Below are 21317 nucleotides of genomic sequence, written 5' to 3' on the forward strand. Positions count from 1 at the left end.
CGCCCTAAATGCATTTCTACATCCAGAAGCATTTTTACAGTTCTCTCTCACAAAAAACAAAACAAGTTTAGATACACTCTGGAGGTCCTTCAAGCATCTTAAATCTGGAATGCAGTTTCTTAAATGAGACTTTGTAGGAATGGGAGGAATGCGTTAGTTAAACTGTCTCAGGTTACTAATCTGGAGGTGGCTTATCAAATCTCACCCAGAGTTTGAGACTGTCTGTGGCATGCAGGGTAAATAACAACCCTGGAGATTGGAGCAGTTCTGATAAGCCTTCAAAAGCATCCCGATGTTCTGAAGTGGTCTCATCTGCAGTGGTCTCATCTGCAGTCTGCTTGTGCACAGGACGATTGAAAACCGTTTCAAGTCATGAGTTTGATCTTTCATGCTGCCACTGATGCCGCTATGGAGAGAACATTTTCAACATGCGCTACAAGCAATGTCTTTTCCCTGTTCTCTGTGACTTTTGTACTGTCGTTAAGATTTGATAATTTCATCTGCATAATGTTTTGACTGAGGATAGTAAAAAGGCCAAGCAGAGAGGATAAGAGGAAGGAAGCCATTTTGGAAATAATGGGACTTGGCACACCAGCACATCCCTTCCACTCTGTCTGCCTCTCTCTCTTTCTCCCTTTCTCTCTCATTCTTTGTCTGTCTCTCTGTCTCTCTCTCTCTGTCCGTCTCTCTGTCTCTCATTTCTGTGTTTGAGCATGCAGGGCTCCCAGGGTTAATTGCAGCTTCCTGTAATTGTGAAACCTCACGCACATCTCCCTGTCCTGCTGTCTTTATCTCTGGTCTGCAGCCAGACGCTCAGACACGACCTCGTGTTCGTCAGCCTAACGAACTTCCCTTCTGTCACCAGCTCTCCCCACACTCCTGCAATCACCTCAGACCTCAGTCTCATCACCTTCAAGCCGGTCAGCGCCCACTCACCACAAAACCGCTTAAATTGGTCGGTATCTTTAACCGTATTATCAACACACTCCCTCCCCTTCTACGCAAGCTCCTCTGTCCTCTTCCAGAGTGAAATCAGATGGATGGTGTCCCCGGGGCTGTGTTGTGGCAGGGTGGGGGGTCTGGGTGAGGGGTGAGGGCTCCAGGCTGTGTTGTGGCAGGGTGGGGGGTCTGGGTGAGGGGTGAGGGCTCCAGGCTGTGAGGGGAAGCTTCCCCCTCCTGGACTTGAGCAGGTCTGGATCCCAGGCTGGCCCAGGCCCCTGGCTGCAGTCTGGATCCCAGGCTGGCCCAGGCCCCTGGCTGCAGTCTGGATCCCAGGCTGGCCCAGGCCCCTGGCTGCAGTCTGGATCCCAGGCTGGCCCAGGCCCCTGGCTGCAGTCTGGATCTCCAGAGAAACATCCCAGAGGGTGACTTCAAACACAACAGCAGACTGTCTGAGGAGGTGAGGACAAGGCTCTAATCTGAGACTGGACCAACTTTGATATATAGCACTCAAATATTTATTCATTATTTATACTCAGGCGATTACCCCTAAAGTACCTCCCCATGAGTTGTGATGTTGTGGTGAAGCAGGAATGATTAAATCCAGTTGTGTACATGTGTCTTCACAGAGATTGAAATGTCATCTTAGGCAATTAAATAATTTCTCTATCTTCCTCCTCTCTTCCTCCCCTCTCCGTACTTGACGTTGGTTTCAACACCAACCCCAGGTCCAGGAAGTCATGTTTCTGGCTCCAACCTCCAGATGGGATTTAGCTGCTTCCTGTGGCAGGAAACTGTTCAAGGATGCAGGGAGGGGGCGCCGTGAGGAGAGACGGAGAGGGGGCAGAAAGGTTGAGGGGGAGGATGGAGGGAGGGGCTCGGAGTGGGAGAGTAAGTCAACAAACACCTGCAGGGCCAACAAAGGCCGGGTGGACAATGTTGTACGGGTTAGTGGGTTCAGGTCTGTGTGTGTTTGGCTGTAAACGGGTCTTTGTCATCGCCTGTTGTTCTCCGTCTACCAGAGGGGACCTGGAGGTGAGGCAGAGATGTGGAGGCTGAGCCGGGACTGGTCACACACCGCTGAGTATGAGACCAAGGCAGGATATCGCTAGCTAGCTCGAGGCGTGAAGTGTTAAAAGAGAAGGGTTGGTCGAACCAAGCTGAATGAATCCACAACAAACAAACAGAACGTCAGACAGAGTCAACTGTGTTTTGAAGGGACATTATTTGGGACGTTATGTTCAACGTCCCAAATATATATCCGTAATGTGGGGCACCAGGAAAACATTTTGTGAACAAATGAATGTCAGGCTGTATAACGTACAGCTACAGTTTGTGTGTGTGAATGGCTGTTGGTCATTCTACTTTGGGCCCCGTTACTCACTGATTAAGTGGATCAGTGGTCCACTCACATCCTGCCCTTACACGTCTTCACACACACACACACACACACACCTTGTTAAATCCCACTAACCCGCCACACACAAACTCTTTGTTTATGTGAAGGCATTGAGTGAGTCTAAGAGCTTGTGAAGACTGGCTGGCTGTGTGGAGGTGTTTAAAGGGGCTGTCTCTCGTCATCACAGGGCAGACTGGCTGGCTGTGTGGAGGTGTTTAAAGGGGCTGTCTCTCGTCATCACAGGGCAGACTGGCTGGCTGTGTGGAGGTGTTTAAAGGGGCTGTCTCTCGTCATCACAGGGCAGACTGGCTGGCTGTGTGGAGGTGTTTAAAGGGGCTGTCTCTCGTCATCACAGGGCAGACTGGCTGGCTGTGTGGAGGTGTTTAAAGGGGCTGTCTCTCGTCATCACAGGGCAGACTGGCTGGCTGTGTGGAGGTGTTTAAAGGGGCTGTCTCTCGTCATGACAGGGCAGACTGGCTGGCTGTGTGGAGGTGTTTAAAGGGGCTGTCTCTCATCATCACAGGGCACACTGGCTGGCTGTGTGGAGGTGTTTAAAGGGGCTGTCTCTCGTCATCACAGGGCAGACTGGCTGGCTGTGTGGAGGTGTTTAAAGGGGCTGTCTCTCGTCATCACAGGGCAGACTGGGCAGCAGAGCCGGCTGCTGACGACTGGCCTTGTCCCTCTGGAGGACACAGGAGAGGCCGATGAGGCTCGTCCCCTCTGGAGGACACAGGAGAGGCCGATGAGGCTCGTCCCCTCTGGAGGACACAGGAGAGGCCGATGAGGCTCGTCCCCTCTGGAGGACAAAGGGGAGGCCGATGAGGCTCGTCAGATCTTCAGCAGGTTCACCCTCCAACTGGGACTAACGGTAGCTCGACTGTCAAATGATAGCAGTTATACTCTGTGGAAAAACATAGTCACTGAATACATTTTAACATTTGTATTAGTTTAGCACATGCTTTTCCCCAAAGTGACATAGTATAAAAAATAGTCGCTCTGATGTTAATGATGTGTTTGGTGTGATAATAGGTAGAAGAGAGGTTTTAGAAGTTTGGTCGTTGCTCTGCACTGTCAGATGAGAAGTTGTTTGGTTGTGTGATGGAGGCTTCTGTAAAGACCAGACAGTGAGGGCTTGGAGGTTGTCTCTCATTGGCCAGTTTCCTTAACAAATCCTTTATCTGTGAGGAAAACAACAGCAAGAGAGCCAGGTCTCAGAAATAGCTGCTTTCTCCTCTGGGCTGGTTTAGCCTCCTGCGGCTCGGTCAACTCACTTTCCTGTTTTGCCGCTTATTGTTTTCAAAGCACAATGATGTTTAGATACTCAAAACCCCTTCCCACAGTGGACAGTGAATTCAGAATGAGATAGAAGGTTGATGTGTTTTGACTGTGTGTGCTTTAAAAGAGGCATGGGGCTTCCAGTGTGTTTTTTTTGTGAGAAAAAGGTAGATGTAACACATCAGAGGCAGGATTTGGTTTCAGCGGGACACACACACACACACACACAGAAATGTGGTGACCAGACTTGCAGGCTCAGAGGAAGCCTCACCCACAAAAATGGCATTTCAGATGCCAGCCAGCTCAGTCAGACCGACGGAAAAGCAGGAGAGGGGGAGACGGAGGGAGGGAAGGAGGCTGCGTGTTCAGGAAGATGTTAAAGTTATGATCATGTTTCTGTTTGTGTGTGTATATGTGTTTGTGTGTGTATATGTGTTTGTGTGTGTATATGTGTTTGTGTAGGTTAACAGAGTCCTTCCTTTGTGCCCCTGTCCCTCCATGACATTGAGCTGATTTGGAGTCAGGGGTCAGGGGTCGTAGCTGAGTGTAGGGGCCGAGCACTCCAGGGGTGCAGTTACTGAAATGAAAGCAACACTAAACAGTGAGTTTGTCCTGCATGCAGAGCCCAGCGTTCACCCTCCTCCTGCTCTCCTAACGGCCCACAGAGCAGGCTCAGGGTGCTGAACACGACCCCGTGTTTGTTTAGGAGATAGAGCCTAATCGTATTGGCTGACCCTTCCTCTCTGGCTGACTAACAGAGACAGCCTCTCAGAGGGGAGTTTCACTCTTAAGCAGCTCCGCTTCACGGAGTCTCCGCTAACAGCAGCGGACTGCAGGTCGTCTTATCTCCACTGCCATCTTCCCCAGAGTTATCACCCTGTCCCGCGTCGTTGCTCTGAGAGAGGATCCGATTGGCTCTCGTGTTGATGGTTCTCTCTGTTTCAGGACCCCCCGAGCCGGGAAGGGAAGCGATCTGCTTGAAGCTCCGCAGAGCTTTTCTTTCTCAGATGTCTGTCCTGGTCCTCTTAGAGTGTGGAGAAAATAAGAATTAGACACACATAAAGCATGGAAATCCAGTGTGTGAAATTGAATCTCAATGTATATATGTGTTAATCAGGCAAGCATGTGAAATAACATGTATGATCCATAGAATGGAATCCTGTTTCACAGCAAAAACATTTGATAAGTATAGCATTTAGACACATACATGTGATGTTTTTGGATGTTTTTTCATATTCTTGGATTGTAGCCACACTGACAAGAAACCACAGTACTTTATTTTTAGAATACATCCTTGAAAAGAGGCGACTTGGAACTTTTCAGCATGTCCTTGACTTTGCTATACAGTGCATGAAGTAAAAACACAGCTAATTCTACATGTGTTATTACAGAAGTGTGGAAAAGAGGAACATAAATAATTCTTTCCCCCGAAAGGAGCATTTGACAAAGCTTAAAGACTTAAGACAGACAAGTTTAGAGTTGCCCACAGGCTTATAAGTTATCTATGTTTAGGATTTCTGTCACGAGTGCAGACCATACGTCATGAAGCTCTGAACTAACAACAGGTCTGGCTAGACCTCTTGGGCCCACAAGAGCTCTACTTCAAACCCTCACACCCCTTTAGAGGAACCTAAACAGCCATAGTGCAGGTCCTGATGAGTTAATGAAGGAAAGCAAATTGTGTGGCGGCTGAGGGCAGAGGAAGACTCCGGAAGGGCAGGATCGCGTTTCTCTAAAAGCACTCCTGTGTTGTCCTAACTCCTGATTTCCTGAGGGTCCACATCTCTCTGTTCTGTGGGGGTTTGCAGAAAGAATCTGCATAGGCCCCGCCCCCCTGCCTCTGATTGGCTCAGTCACTCCCAGCATGTGTCCTCACAGAGCAGGACTTCTTCACTTGACTGTGGACTTTGCTGTGAGCAGGATCTGGGATCTGGAGGCTGAAACAGCAGTGGGGAGTGAGCAACGCTGGGATGTGAGGTAGAGAGAAAGACGCTTTAGCTGTTTGTTCTGGATGGACTGTTCTGTCATTATCTTCTGACTCAGCTGTGGTGGAGGAGGTTGTTATAGAAAAGCTCTTTATTCAACATCATTCTGGTTTAAGAGTTGTTCAAATAGAACAGATTGTTTTGTTGATCATTTTTTTCACGTTATTTTTTAGTGACATAGAGCTTTTTTTCTGAGGCGATATAGTTAACCATTGAGCTTTTTTTCTCTTAACTTTAAGGGTTTTGTTTTTACTGAAACAACATGTAAATGTTCTGTGAGAAAAATAAGATATCTGGTGCTAGTTAATGCTTAGCAGATTTTTGGGCTGATTGAGACATATTTATAGAGTTAATAAATTAGAGCTGCTTCATCTCACATTCAGAACTGGTTAAAATTAAACATTTACAGACAGATATTATGTCCATTTAGGACCTAGTCTGATCAGAGAAACCGTAAACAGTCATGCTACTGCCCCTGCTGCTGGTTCTGAGCCTCGGTCCTGAGGCGCAGTGCTCGGACCCTGGCCCCCTGACCATCCTGTACCGGGTGTGGGAGGAGCAGGCTGCTGGGACGAGGGTAGGCCGGCTTGTGGACGACCTGCGTCAGAGAGGAGAGACGGGGCCTCTGGAGGGTTTCCAGGTGGCCGAGTACGGCCAGGCCTTGCCCTTTTCCATCGCGTCACGAGACGGAACCGTGTCCACCCTCAACCCTCTGGACCGGGAAGAGCTGTGCCGAGGGGCGGACCTGTGTGAGCTGGCCTTCAGCGTGCTCTACAGGAAGGGAGGCTCCTTTCACTTCCTGAGGGTGAGGGTGGAGGTGATGGACCTGAACGACCACAGCCCCACCTTCCCCAGCAGGAATCAGGACGTGGAGATCTCTGAGACGGCCTCGCTGAGGATGCGGATCCCCCTGGACCGCGCGGTCGACCCTGATGCCGGCCCCAACGGCCTGCAGACCTACTCGCTGGCCATCAACCAGCACTTTGCCCTGGATGTGAGCACGGCGCCGGGTGGGAGCAAGCGGGCCGAGCTGGTGGTGATCAAGGAGCTGGACCGGGAAGTCCAGCCCTCCTTCGAGCTGACTCTCACAGCCTGGGACAAGGGGAATCCGCCCCGCTCTGGCAGCACTCTGGTCCGTGTCAACATCTTGGACTCCAACGACAACAGCCCCACGTTTGAGGACAGCACCCCGACCGTGGAGCTGGCGGAGGACACGGCCCGGGGCACCGTGGTCATCAACCTGAAGGCCTCTGACCCGGACCAGGGAGCCAATGGGGAGGTGGAGTACTCCCTGAGTAAACACGCTCCTCCGGATGTGCAGAGGCTGTTCGGGGTGCACCCCCAGACGGGTGCGGTGACCCTCCAGGGCCCCCTGGACTATGAGGCCAAGCACTCCTACGAGGTGGACCTCCAGGCCCGTGACCTTGGCCCCAACGCCATCCCTTCCCACTGCAAACTCCACGTCAAGCTGAGAGACGTCAATGACAACGCCCCGAGGATCCACGTCACCTGGACGCAGCCCGACTCCCCGGTGGCAACAGTGTCAGAGAGTGCGCCCGAGGACACCTTCCTGGCACTGGTGATGGTTTCGGACGCCGATTCAGGTGACAACGGAAAGGTGCGTGCCAAGATCCAGCCCGGTTCCGGTCCATTCCGCCTCAAGAAGAGCCACGGTTACTACACCATCGTGACCAACGGCACCCTGGACCGGGAGTCGGTGACGGAGTACAACGTCACCCTGATCGCCCAGGACCACGGAGACCCCCCGCTCTCCTGCGTCCGACACCTGGCCGTGCACGTGCTGGATGAGAACGACAATGCGCCCGTGTTCTCCAGGTCGCAGTACCGCTCCTCCTTCCAGGAGAACAACGCCCCTGGCCTGCCCGTGCTCAAGGTGGAAGCTTGCGACGTGGACCTGGAACTGAGCGGGAGGGTGTCCTACTCCATCCAGGAGTCCAACGAACTGGGGACGCCAACGGCCTCTTTCTCCATTCACCCCACCAGTGGAATCGTCAGTGTCCAACAGTCCCTGGATTACGAGCTTTCCCGTTCCTATTCCTTTGTTGTGAAGGCCGTAGACCAGGGACACCCCCCTCTCAGCAGCTCGGCCACGGTTCTGATCGACATCCAGGATCTCAACGACAACCCTCCCGTCATCAGTGAGCCGGCGCTAAAGAGGGGCGTCTGCTCTGTCAGTGTCCCTGTCAACGCCGACAAGGGGGAGATCGTCACTGAACTGGGAACCAGTCCAGAGGAGGGTTCTACGGATTCTCCGTTTGGCCACTCGGCCACAGATGGACTTAAAGGATTCCTGGCCACCACCATAAAAGCTAGTGACCCCGACTCTGGACTGAACGGGAAACTCACCTACCTGATCACAGATGGGAACCCGACCGGCCTATTCAGGCTGGACGACAGCACGGGACAGCTGTACGTCAACACCTCCAACGCCACGGAGCTGATCGGCAAGACCTTCAAGGTGGAGATCTCGGTGTCCGACATGGGCACTCCCAGCCTGGCCACCAGTGCGAGGCTGGAGGTCACCTTCATCAACCTCAAGGACCATCTCAAGAACTCGTCTCCCGGCAACCGCGGCCAGCTCAGCTTCACCATGATGCTGGCCATCTGTCTAGGTGCCACCTGCCTCCTGCTGCTCCTGGCCGTAGCCCTGGTAACCACCTTCTGCCGCCCGGAGAAACGAGAGAACCGGGCGTACAACTGCCGACAGGCCGAGTCCACCTACACCCGCCACCCTCGCCGACCTCAGAAGCACATCCTGAAGGCCGACATCCAGCTGGTACCGGCCCTAAGGGGGAGAAGAGAGGAACCTTCGGATGAGGAGGGTGGGGCCCAGGCGCTCCCCCCAGTGGTGTCTGGAGACCAGCCCACCGAGAGGCAGCTCTCCCGGGCCTCGTCCCCCTCGACGCCCCTGGCCCACCCGGACGGAGGGGCGACGCTCCCCATCTCCCACTCCAGGACGCTACGCAAACCCGGGAGCTTCGACCTGGACGGCTCTCTCCCCCGGACCCCGGCCACGCCCTACCGGACCCTGCGGACGGCCAGGAACCCCTCGTCGTCGTCTTCCATGTCTCACACCGGCACCCTGAAGAGGAGGGGCCCCTGCGAGGCCCAGGGCAGGGCTGGAGGGGAGGAGGGGGAGCCTGCGACCCAGGCCACGCTCAGGAGGCCGAGGAACGGGGAGGGCCGAGGTAGGAGCGAGGCGACGGACCACCGGCAGATACTGAGCAACCTGGTCCGGCTGTCCATGGCCGCCTTCGGCGAAAACGGCATTGAGCTTTCTTCTGCTTCCCCTGAAGTACAGGTATGACACAATCGTGATTTGGAGAGAAATGTCAATGAAATTCAGTGTATCCAATGTGCTAAATGTTCTATTTAGTCTTTTTTTGTAAATAACTTTCAAATTAATTCATTTATTATGAATAATCTCGAGGAGAGCGTAATTTTCATAACCGGTGAACTTTCACTCTTTCTAAACTTTCCTTTCTCTTTCCTATGCCCTCATGTGTTTTTACTTAAACACAAACGTTTACCTCCAGGTATGTTGATGTAAATCTAAAATGAAGTTCCCGAAAGCAGATCTTTACCACCTAGTTTTCCCTGAAGGCTTATCTGTTATTCTGGCCTGGTGTTTAACTTCCATAGTTACCCTGGAGGGACAGCTGACATCCAATGCTGGAGCCCGAGCCTGGAGTTGATTCAGGTGCTCATGTGTCAGAAGCTGTAATCCTGCTCCCATGCCCCCTGAGAAATCACACGGGTCCTTTTCTCTCTATATCACATAACAGATTCATGTAGAATGAGGGAAGACGCAGAGCCCTCAGATTCTCCGAGGGGGTAACCCCAGCCAGGGGAAGCTGTGATGTGTCTGTAGGGTGATATGTCTGTAGTGTAAAGCAACACTGTTCTGACACGTATGGACTGCGGGTCCACGGTTGCCAGTGGCCGCTGTTCCTGAGCTCACTGTGGGTAAAAGAAAACAGCAACTGTGCATCTCTGGTTTTGCATGTCTGAAAGTGCTGCGCTGGTCGACACCCTCCGAACAAAGACCCTGGAACGGTCTGAAGGCCTCACATGAATCCCTCTAAGAGCAGGAAGAGACCGAGTCTTAACCCAGCTAACCCCTCCCTCCCTCCCTCACACCCCCCCTCCCCCACTCTCACCCCCCCTCTCCCACTCTCACCCCCCCCTCCCCCACTCTCACCCCTCCCTCCCCCACACTCACCCCTCCCTCCCTCCCTCCCCCACACTCACCCCCCCCTCCCCCACTCTCACCCCCCCCTCCCCCACTCTCACCCCACCCTCCCCCACTCTCACCCCTCCCTCCCCCACACCCCTCCCTCCCTCGCCCACTCTCACCCCTCCCTCCCCCACACTCACCCCTCCCTCCCCCACACTCACCCCTCCCTCCCCCACACTCACACTCACCCCCCCTCCCCCACTCTCACCCCACCCTCCCTCCCCCACACTCACCCCTATCTCCCCCACACTCACCCCTCCCTCCCTCCCCCACACCCCTCCCTCCCTCCCCCACACTCACCCCTCCCTATCTCCCCCACACTCACCCCTCCCTCCCCCACACCCCTCCCTCCCTCCCCCACACTCATCCCTCCCCAACACTCACCCCTCCCTCCCCCACACTCACCCCTTCTCCCTCCCCATTACTTACCCCATCTCCCTCCCCAACACCCACCCCTTGTCCCAGTTGGCACCTTGGCCCCTTAGGTGTCTCCCTAGAGGTCCTGGAGGAAGGGGCAGTCTGACTGGGGGGGTTTCCCTCTCTGCCTGTCCACATTTCAGAGGTTCATCCTGGAAGGAAGCAGGTCAGAGAAGAATAGCCCTCTGCGTAGAAGAGCCTTCCTGTCCACTCAGACCGCCTCCTCACTTCCATACACACACACCCACACACACACCCACACACCCACACACTCTCTTACACACACACACACGCCCACACACTCTCTCTTACACACATACACACACACACACCACACACACACACTCACACACACATACGCACACTCTCTCTTACGCACACTCTCTCTTACACACACACTCTCTTACACACTCTCTCTCTCTCTCTCTCTCTCTCTCTCTCTCTCTCTCTCTCTCACGCACACATACACACAGGAACACACACCTCACCAAGCCAGTGTTTCCTGTCTCTGTCACAGCCAACATCCGCTCTCATAACCAGAACGTCAGCAGAAACAGCTCTGCTGCGCCGTGCCAGAGCTGAGGGTGCTGCACTGAGACAGACAGGTTGAAGAGGTTCCCATAAATCACCTCTGTTTTCTCTCCGCTGTTATGGCACTCCCATCCACTACCTGTCTCTGCTTTTTCACGTTGTGTTTTTAATGATCACTGCTGACCTGAAGGTTTCTCACAAAGTCTCTCTAACCAGTTGTTTGTCTTGTACCCGTGATGACCACAACTCCCAGTCTTGCCCCAGGTTGTTATGGTTGGGATTCAGTTCTGGTTAGCTCTGTGTCTCTGTGTCTGAGGCTAGGGACATGGTCTGCTCACAGCTGTTATTATACTGCTGTCTGGGTCTAACTTTTCTCCTCCTCCTCCTCCTCCAGCAGGTCTCCCAGCTCCTCTCTCTCCTTCATCAGGGGCAGCTGCAGCCAAGGCCCAACTTCCGCGGTAACAAGTACTCCCATCGAGCTGGCAGGTGAGCGCCCCTCCCCCTCTCTTCTCCCCGTCCTCCATTCTTCTCCTCTTCCTCGTCCTTCTTCTCCCTCTCCTCCCCTCTTCTTCATCTCCCCCTCTCTTCTCCTCACCCCCCTTCTTTCTTGTGGAAAAAAAGATACAGATATTTGTTTATACACAAATATCTGTACTTTCTACTTCTTACATTTCAAAGCCAAGCTCCTTACTTCAGTTTTAATCTGTATTTGGGGTCATGATCAATATTATTTATTGTTACATTTTTGAAAGTTTAAAACATATTTTACAAAAAGTTTACAAAAAGTTTGGATGAAACAAAAAAAACTTTTTGTGTTGTGAAAAAACTTTTTGGAAAAAATAAGTTGGGATAAAACAAAAAACTTTTTGTCCAAAAAAAGTTTGGGAAACAAATTTGTAAAACAACTTTTGACCTTTTGAGTTTTGAAAGGTAGATTTTTTTTTTTTACAAAAAAGTTCAAATCTGTATTTGGTGGCATGATCAATATTATTTCTTATCATTGCGTGCCTTTTTTCATTTCCAGGCTATCACGCACAACAAACGCAAGGTAGTATGTGAAGCTACCATGGAGCAAGGTAGAAGCCAGCAAGATAAATATTGGCAAAAAAAGTTAGAAAAACTAAAGTTGGGATAACACTAAAACCTTTTTTGTGTCGTGAACACAAATAAGTTTTGAAAAAAATCTCTGCTCTACTCTGCTTTACTCTGTTTTAGGCTTCTCTATTTTACCAGAGATTTTTAAACATGAGTATCTGTACTTCTACTTGAGGGAAGGATGTGTGTACTTTTGCCTCGGTGACATTGCTTGTAAATAGGGCTATTCATGACAAACTGGATTAGATTTGATCATCTCCCCCTTCGTCCTCAGTCTGGCTGTTTCAGGAAGTGTGTGTCAGACCATTGAGATGCCAGTCAGCCAGGGGCAAGTTAGAGCAGCACTCAGGCCCCACCTCAGAGCCCTGATTCACCTCTGTCCAGCAGGAACAGGCCCATCTGCAGACCGCAATGTTATCACACTGATAACATAGGCTTTCGTGTCAGATGAAGAACCTTTCCTCACAGGATTCTGAACCCAGTTGACAAACGTGATGAGTCATTTCTTGCTAACTGGGTGTCTGTGTTAGGTGTAATGTCTGACTCCGTTGGTCGTCGAGTACCTGTGTGTTAGCCTGCTGGGTGTGTGCTGGTCTTTATCTCCTCCAGAGTGACTCCTTTTGTCAGAGATCAGGTGCCAGACTCTGACTCAGAGGAACGGGATGTCGCTCTTCCACCCTGGTTCCAGCTTTCATGACATTTTATCATTAAACTGTGAAAGCCCCTGGAGTATCGCTCCAGGAACCAAGATCAGAATCGCTGGAGAGGTCTTAGACTGGCTCGGTGTTGCCAAGCACTTTGAAATACCACACGGTATTACCTTTTGCAGAATGTCAGAGAGGAAAGCTATTAGTGTCAGTGGTACAGACACACTGCTCTTCTCTCCTTCCTCCTCCTCTCTTTCCTCTCCTCCTTTCTCATTCGCTCTCCTCTTTTTCTCATCTCCACACAAACACCGCAAACAAAATGTGCTCCTCTCTGACTGTGACCTTCATCCTCTGCCCCCCTGCAGGTCTGGTGCCCAGGACACAGACTGGCACAGCACCAAGGACAGCGGGCATGGAGAGAGCGAGGCCGGGGACATGGACTGGGACCCAGACCGAGAATCCCCCCTAGACCCCCTGCTGGGAGAGGGGCTCAACAGCCTGCTGAACACCGGTGAGGACAGACAACCTCACATGTTCGGTTGAGAGTTTACAAGGATAGAATAGTCAGTATGTGTGTCTACTACAGGCAGTCCACTCCAGAATTATTGGCACACCTTGGTAAAGATGTGTAAAAAGGGTTATACAATGTTTTTGGTAATTTTGTTCACTGTCACACTGAAAAAAGTACGTTTTTGTTGTTTAAACATAAATACAGAAGACGAAATAACATCAGTATCCTCAGAACATCCCTCTCTCTCTGTGAGGCCGTCTCCTTCAATCATAGCATGACATTTGAAACAGGCATTCACTCAGTCTTAAAGATACACATTAAGACATACATTCACTCAGTCTTAAAGATACACATTAAGACATACATTCTACATTAATATATACATTCAGCCACCCCAGGTAGCAGTATGTGGCTCAGCTTGCACAGACACAAGTTTCCTCCCGTGTTTTGTCCTCCCAGAGTCCCGCTCTGACCAGGGGCTTGTCTTTATCCTCCTCAATCAAAGGAAACACTTTTTTCTCTCCCCAATACTCAGACCACCTCAGGCTTTTAATACGGTGATTTGTACAACTCTTTGATTTCTGTAACTCTGTTGATCTAGACGACTAGTCAAATTACATTTACAAAAAATAGTCTTCTTACTCTTTTTTTTTTTTTGCATTTTAAATTATAATGTGACAGGTCTAGTTGTACTTGTGCAGGCGCCTTCTGACAGCTTTTGCTGTGTGTGTGCGTGTGCAGTGTTGCGCTTGAGTCACCTCTGCCCCGGGCCTTCGTTCCCAAGGTAACTGGGTAGTCTGGCACACGCGTGTGTGTGTGTGAGAAGATCACGCGTGTGTGTGAGAAGATCACGGTCTTTGAGGTTTCTTGCTTTGTGAAAGCAGCCTGTTCCCTTGGCTACACATTTTTGCCTTTACCTAGGGGACCTTCTAGAGGTTGTTATTGTTGTAATCCCATCTTAAAAGTTGTGTTTAATATACACACACACACAGGCATATACATACACACACTCACGTTACACACACACACACCACACACACACACACACACACACACAGGCATATACATACACACACTCACGTTACACACACACACACACCACACACAGAGGCATATACATACACACACACACACACACACTCACGTTACACACACACACCACACACACTCCTCTTCTCTCAACACTGAAGCTGTGTTTCCAGAGCTGTGAACAGATAGCTCTGCCCTGATTCTCATATCATGTTTCACTTCTGTCTCTCTTCCTGCTAGACACTGTGTCAAAGTGTGTGTGTGTGTGTGTGTCGTTCGGTGTGAGAAGTTTTCAACACCCCTTCGTCAGCCTCAAACCGTCTCAGTTTCACCTCTCACTGTTCTCCTCTCCTCTTTGAAATCGGCGTTCTTTTGTTTGGCCTTTTTGGATTCCTGAACCATAAATCTTACAGCAGACGGGTGATAGTTAACATTTTACTGTCCAACCCTAGTTGTTGTATTATTATCCAAAAGTCTTTTTTTCCCCCAAGACGAGTTTACAGATTTTGTTTTGAGAACCCATACATAACCAGTAATGTTTGTGTCAGTGATCATGGTTGTTATAAGAAGCATGCTCTGATTTTGTGACTTGGTTGAGGGAAGATCTGACACTTGGCAGCAAGCTTTTACTGTAACTACCGTACTTTATGTGGGTGTCTGGATGTGGTTCTGGTCAACCTACCACGTAATGGGACTTCACCACATCAAACATGTTTCTAGTGTGTGTGTGTAGTTCTGTCTGTGTGTCTATGTGTCTGTGTGTGTGTGTGTTTAGCAGGTCTCCTCTGGTTCCAATAAGAAGTTAATTGTTTTCTGAAAGATTTAGGGTCTCCCTGTTGGTAGGCCAGGTCTAATGAAGTCTTAGACAGGGAGAGTCATGGATCAGGAGAGATGAAGAGATAGAGAGGAGGAGGAGGGGTGGAGGAGGAGGAGGTGGGGGGGAGCAAACAGTAGAATAGTTAAAGATTCGTAAGAGATGGAAAGATAGAGGGAGAGTGTCAGAAAGTGAGGAAAAGTGATTGTGAGGAAATCTACAGAATAGCTGCTGCAAAATAACAAGATAAGGAGCCAAGATGGAATTTTCCAACCTGATGTGTTTTAGCACAGACAGTTAGCTAGTAAAGCTAGTGAGGCCTCTCTCTTGCTGTCTACAGTAATGTGTTAGGCCAGGCTACTAGCTAGTGAGGCCTCTCTCTTGCTGTCTACAGTAATGTGTTAGGCCAGACTACTAGCTAGTGAGGCCTGTCTGTGTCTGATGTGGGCAGAGGAGGGTTCGTTTGATCACTGACTCTTCTGACTCTGAGCCGAGCAGAGGCAGTAGAGCATGCACACCCGGGCTCCCTGCCTTCATCTCTGAGCAGCTCAGTGTGTGACTGTGAACACCAGCTCTGTCAGGTACACTCTCACCAGGGCCCGTCGCAGGTGACAACATGAAAGAGACTACAGAGTCAGTCCTGTTTCCTTTGATGACTCTTGTGTGGTTTGACAATTTGAGCAAAAAACTAAAAGCTAAAAAAAAAACACTTTATTCACTCTCTTTCAAAAAACAGTGTTTCACTGACGCTTTGAACGTTCCAAACAAACACTGCTGATTATAGCCATCGCTGAAAGGATCTGGTGAGATGTGCTGCTGCTGGAGGGCTAAGTGGGGATCAGGGTAGGATGGTCTGCACACTGTAGCAGAAACACCGCAGGATAAAGACCTGTTTATCTAACAGAGAGACGTTTAACTTCTTGGGCTGTCAGTGTCACGAAGTTGTGTGTGTGTTAGTTTGTGAGTGTGTGTGTGAGTGTATGTGAATATGTGTGTGTGTATTTTCAAGCTTTCAGAGATCTGGTTGTGATTAGATGAAAGAGACCACAGGGAAAGCAGGGCTCGGGTCGGCTCTTTTCAGGCAACGAGCCTGATTAGATTAAACCAAGAAGAATCTAGTTAAGGTGAGAGGGGTTGAAACAAAGAGGAAGTCTTTCAATAACCTGCTACAGTTCTGCATACAGTCACTGTCAACAGCTGGCCTTGGCTGGACTCACAGGACTTCACTCAATCATCAATATGAAGCTTTATTAATGTCTTCCCAGGGTCATCACCCTCAGAAAATTATCCTTCATTCCATTCAGTTAGTTTCTCTCCAATCAGTCACCAGTCATCCTCTCTCTCTTTTCTTCCTGTTCTGTAAATGTCTGTAGATTTAATAAAGACAGGAATTTTAACACAATTTAAGCTGAGAGGATGTGAAACATGAAAGTCAATGTAATGGTTCAAACCTCCAAACAGAGTTTTGGCTAAACGTCGCCCACAGACATTCAGACACACCCCTCTCACAAACCCATAGAGAAAGTCTGGAATGCTGAACACGGGTCATTTAGTGGGGTATGTCGGCAGTTTGAATTGTGTACGTGCTCGTTTGAGACCAACAGACACAGGACAGCAGGAAATGCCTGTTCACAACAGACAGATAAATATACTCATACTGAGATTTCTTCCATCCTGTTGTCACCCCACATCCAGCAATTTTCTGAGTGAAATGTTCAGTGAGATTGGGCCTCTGGCTCCATAAGCTCCTTTTTATTAAGTTTGCTTGGGTCTTGGTTGTTCTTGTTGACATGCCAGATAATCGTCGCACCCCTACCTCAGATTTCATTTGGGTTCTCGGTTTGAGGAATTCCAGTTTCGTAAGTAATAGCAGCATGAAAGAGAAACACAAGACTGTGTCCCTCACACAGCTACAGTCCTGGAGTTTTTGTTTAGTTTTGTTCTGTGGTTCTGCATTCTCCTCACTCTCTCTCTCTCTCTCTCTCTCTCTCTCTCTTCTCTCTCTCTCTTCACTCTCTCTCTCTCTCTCTCTCTCTCTCTCTCTCTCTCTCTCTCTCTCTCTCTCCTCACTCTCTCTCTCTCTCTCTGTCTCTCACTCTCTCTTCACTCTCTCTTCACTCTCTCTTCACTCTCTCTCTCTCTTCACTCTCTCTCTCTCTTCACTCTCTCTCTCTCTCTCTCTCTCTCTCTCTCTCTCTCTCTCTCTCTCTCTCTCTCTCTCTCTCTCTCTCTCTCCTCACTCTCTCTCTCTCTCTGTCTCTCACTCTCTCTTCACTCTCTCTTCACTCTCTCTTCACTTTCTCTCTCTCTCTCTCTCTCTCTCTCTCTCTCTCTCTTCACTCTCTCTCTCCTTCCTCCATCAGACGATGTATTCGCTGACCTAGAAGACCCCTCGTGGATGGCCCGTCTCTCCCTCCCCCTCACAGCCGATTACCACGACAACATGTTTGTCCCCAACGGGCCACCGTCACCCGACGACCTCTGCCCCCCCGACAGCCTCGACTCCACCTTCTCCACCTTTGGCAAGACCCCCGAGCCCTCCGGCCCCCTGGGCGGGGCCCTGCTGTCGGAGGTGAGCACGCTGTTCGAGATGCTGCTGTCCCAGAAGGCCGACGCCCAGCCCCGCCCCTCTGCTGAGATGCTCTACAGACTGTCGGCCGCCTATCGCCGCTCTCTGGGGCTGGACGGGGCCTCGCCCACCCCCACCGGGGGGCCCCCCGGTGGTATGAGGAACTCTGGGAACCCGGAAAAGAGGCCCTCTCTTGCTCAGTGTTGAGGCCCGTAGGTTAAAGTGCTTTTTTTGTGAGGACGTTTGGAAAGACATTCTGTGTGGACGTTTGTTTTGTTTTTGGTTCATGAGTATATTGTCTCTTTAAAATGTACTGTAGCCTATGTTTGTTTGAGAAATTACGTCAAGCATTTTTGCCTTGTTATTGAAATGGAAATTACTATAAATTCACCTCTGGCTCTCTTGAGCGTCTCAGTTGGGAGTTGTCTCTCTCTCCTCTCCCGAAGCGCTCCCTGTCTGGAACAGGTCAAGGCCAACGAGAGGAGAGAGGTGTTGACCTGGGCACTGGACACACTCGAGACAGAAAGTAACACCTCAAAGCACAAGGTGTGCAGTCGTTATGTTGCAAACACTCATCTCTGTATCGTTCCTCAACTCTGAATGTGGTGTTTCTGTGGGAGTAATAACACAGTGCTTTTTTTCTGTCACTGACACATCCGTGTGTGTGAGTGTCCGGGTTCGAAAGCCCCCTGGGCCGGGAGAAAGGAGGAAACGTCTTTGTGTTTCCTCAAGACTAAACACTAACAACTGGAAGGCCTGTTCCTGAGGAGGAATGTGGACATTTCTGTCACAATGGACCTCGTCTGTAGACGCTTCCGTTGTACTGGCTCTTTAAAAACATCTCAATTATCCACTCCTGTTTGTATTTACACAAGTAAATTCCTTAGCTACTGAAAAAAATTGGGAGTAAAAATGTGTTTTACTGAATGTATCTTTTCGATAATCACTACACATCAAGGATATTCGACTTAGGAATTGTGGTTAAGTTATTGATTTTATACACAAAACTGTTCAATAATATGTTGCCCAGGAAAGAGACTGTAACATTTTGAAGTTGTTGTTTTGTTGTTGCCACAAATCAAACCAACAGCACCTTGTACATAATCTTTTATATGACATTTTAATAAAATAATCACAGTAGAAAATATGCATTAGAGTATTTACCTAAAAACTATTTTGATGACTACAAAAATTTTAGCAATTGAGTCAAGACTCCTCATCAAATAATGATGGAATTACTAAAATCACTAAATCACAGTATTCCATGCAAATTCACAACTAACAAAATAGCCAATGTCACCATCACAAAAACGAGCACAAAATCACAGTATGTCACACCTAACACGAGACACAACCCCACTATGAACCCTCCCGTCCATCATGGCGGTCTGAGTGACAGTTCAGTTCCAGCAGGCCTGGAGCCCGGGCCCTGACAGGGCAGGCTGGGGCCCTGAGGTGCTCCAGCAGGGGGAAGAGGCTCCGGGGATCCTGAGGGCTGCAGACCAGGAGCACGCAGCCAGCCGGGCTGAGGAGGCCCAGCCTCTGCAGGAGCAGCAGGTCAAGGAGGTACTGCTGGGGGTCGTGGTCCATCAGGATCAGGTCCAGGCGGGCATCCGGCCCCAGATGAGAGCTGAGGGCTGGGATTGCCTCCGCCGAGGACTGGGTGAGGATCTGGAACTGGAGGAGGAGAGGGAGTCCACAGGTACTGAGGTCCACATGCCTTTTTCTTTTAAAATGTTTTCTTTTATTGCACATTACAAACATGGAAAAAAAAATCCATAATTTACTTTTACATAAGTTACTTAATCTGTGTGTGTGTGTGTGTGTGTGTGAGTGTACCTGGGTGTGTTTGAAGCCAGCCACCAGTATGAGCTCCTCAGCCAGCTCAGCGCTCTGAGCGTCCTGCTCCACCGTGAGCAGCCGGCCACCAGGGGGCAGCAGGCGCAGGATCCTGATGGACGAGTAGCCACAGTGGGTCCCTAGCTCCAGCACACACAGAGGAGCCACGCGCCTCACCACCTCATCCAGCACCTCCCCTGGGAGGGAGACAGGGTGGAGGGAAGGTGGGGTCAGGGTGGCGGTGGAGAGGAGAGAAGGAAGACAGTGAGAGGAGAAAGGAGAGATTGGGGGTAGGAAGGAGAGGAGAAAGAAGTTACAAATTTCTTTCTGGATTCACCCAGCTCAGCGTTGGAAATATAAGTGGGAGTCATGTCCTGTTACTGACCTTCCTGTGGGCAGAGGCTAAGGGAGGGGTGTGTCTCAGCATAGAGGTCAAAGGTTTCCAGGACACTGTCAGGCTTGCCGTGGGTGCAGTTGGAAAACACGAAAGAGTGAGTGCTCCTCACACACACCTTCCTCCGAGCTAACTTCAGCAGCCGATGCAACACACGCCGACATAGCGCGGTCAGAGAGACACGATAACGGGATGACGATAGCAGCACTAGCGCCGGAACTAGACAGAGGGAGACGCACAGCGTACACATCGGTCTGGAGAGAGAGGGAGGGATGAAGAAGGAGAGAAAATAAATAAAATAAAAGACAGCGAGAGAGACCCGACAACAGTTGCAGTATAGCGCCATCTGTGGGAATTTTGTTGGTCATTCATCGGGATAATATAGCCTACATTCACTTAATCTTGAGTGTATGACCTTTAGCGTATTAGGACCAAATTTGGCTATTAAAACGCAGACAATTGCTGGACTAAACAGACCATAGTACATTAGCATGACCTACCGTGAGATGTGTTTGGGTCTAAAACATATAAGAAGGAAGATGATGGTTGTGTAGCTAGCTGGTCACTAGCTATTGACATTAAAATCGCTGTGACGGCTCTGTCAGAAACACATGACACGCCCCGGTATCTTGGCTTTCCTCGGCTTGACCTATTATTGTACGACTGAGTACAGTAGCCTACTGGGCTATGTTTCTATGCAACAGCAATATCCATGCAATCACTGCACTTTGCCGAATAACAGTCAATAACAAGCAATTAAACTAATTTGTTACATCCAGTAATCTAGTTTAGACTATAGCTACCTAGTCAAACTGCGGTGTACAGATTATTTCTAGTTAGCTCCGTCCCACAAGCACCTGTTTCCATGCAACCAGGAACTTGTGCGTGCACCTCCCACTTTCCCATCTGTCTTTCCGGATGAACTCCACTAGGAGGCGATAGTGGCTGAATAAAGTCTTCCAATATTATTTAGGCCAAAGGGAAATAGTTTTTAGCGTTAGAGCTTTTTTGCAATTTTATCTGCTCAGAAGCTCAAGATATTAGTTGATTAAACGGTTTAATAAATGACAAGTTAGGCCTACTAACGACTAAATAAATGTTAAGTTAGTTACACTTTTCCAATGAGCTCATATCAAATTATTTCCTTGGAAATCATACCTCATCTTTATAAACGGGTAGCTAAAAGTGTCCACAGAAAAGAGCATGAGAAAGTTTCAATTTCAATAGAAACTTAATATAACTGATAAAATATATGAAGTATACTTCACATATTTTATTCGCCTACTTTTGCAATAGGCCTATATGCCTATTGCAAAAGTTGAGCAAGCATGTTTTCTGTAATTCCTGATCTCCCCTCGTCCTGTTCGTCCTCGCACGCCTGTTGCGAAAGTGGGTGTGTGTCCCGAGTGGCTCGTGGAAGTGCTAGTTGCTTCCTCATTGGCTGTCTGTGGAGCAGCGCTGCTTTGTGTATTTTTAGCCATTGGTACGTTTCATCCTGCGGTGAGAACGAGCCTGCTCGGTTCGTACGGTCCCAACAGGGGGTAGACTGTCTGCAAGTGCAAGTGGAGTGTCGTGGGTTTGCGGCATAGGAGGGAGATAAGGGAGACTGCCTAAA

At 49.7% G+C, this 21317-nt stretch overlaps 2 protein-coding genes across 3 annotated transcripts; one reads left to right on the plus strand and one right to left on the minus strand.

Moving 5' to 3' along the window:
• The first annotated feature begins 5891 nt into the window (after positions 1-5891).
• On the plus strand, positions 5892-18600 carry pcdh12 (protocadherin 12). Of its 2 annotated transcripts, none has more exons than XM_067248364.1 (4): positions 5892-8920; positions 11199-11290; positions 12912-13057; positions 17264-18600. In XM_067248364.1, the coding sequence occupies exons 1-4, from the start codon at positions 6062-6064 to the stop codon at positions 17674-17676; spliced, it is 3510 nt and encodes a 1169-aa protein (XP_067104465.1). In that variant the 5' UTR covers positions 5892-6061; the 3' UTR covers positions 17677-18600. The 2 variants fall into 2 exon arrangements, with proteins under 2 accessions (XP_067104465.1, XP_067104466.1); XM_067248365.1 differs by having other exon boundaries at positions 11202-11290.
• On the minus strand, positions 18573-20552 carry LOC136954723 (transmembrane O-methyltransferase homolog). Its single transcript, XM_067248366.1, has 4 exons — positions 20203-20552; positions 19694-19956; positions 19309-19505; positions 18573-19146 (listed from the first exon to the last, which is right to left on the minus strand). The coding sequence occupies exons 2-4, from the start codon at positions 19950-19952 to the stop codon at positions 18829-18831; spliced, it is 774 nt and encodes a 257-aa protein (XP_067104467.1). The 5' UTR covers positions 19953-19956; positions 20203-20552; the 3' UTR covers positions 18573-18828.
• Between the last annotated feature and the right edge of the window lie 765 nt (positions 20553-21317).

This window comes from Osmerus mordax, chromosome 12 (assembly GCF_038355195.1).
Source record: "Osmerus mordax isolate fOsmMor3 chromosome 12, fOsmMor3.pri, whole genome shotgun sequence".
NCBI classification, from domain to species: Eukaryota; Metazoa; Chordata; class Actinopteri; order Osmeriformes; family Osmeridae; genus Osmerus; species Osmerus mordax.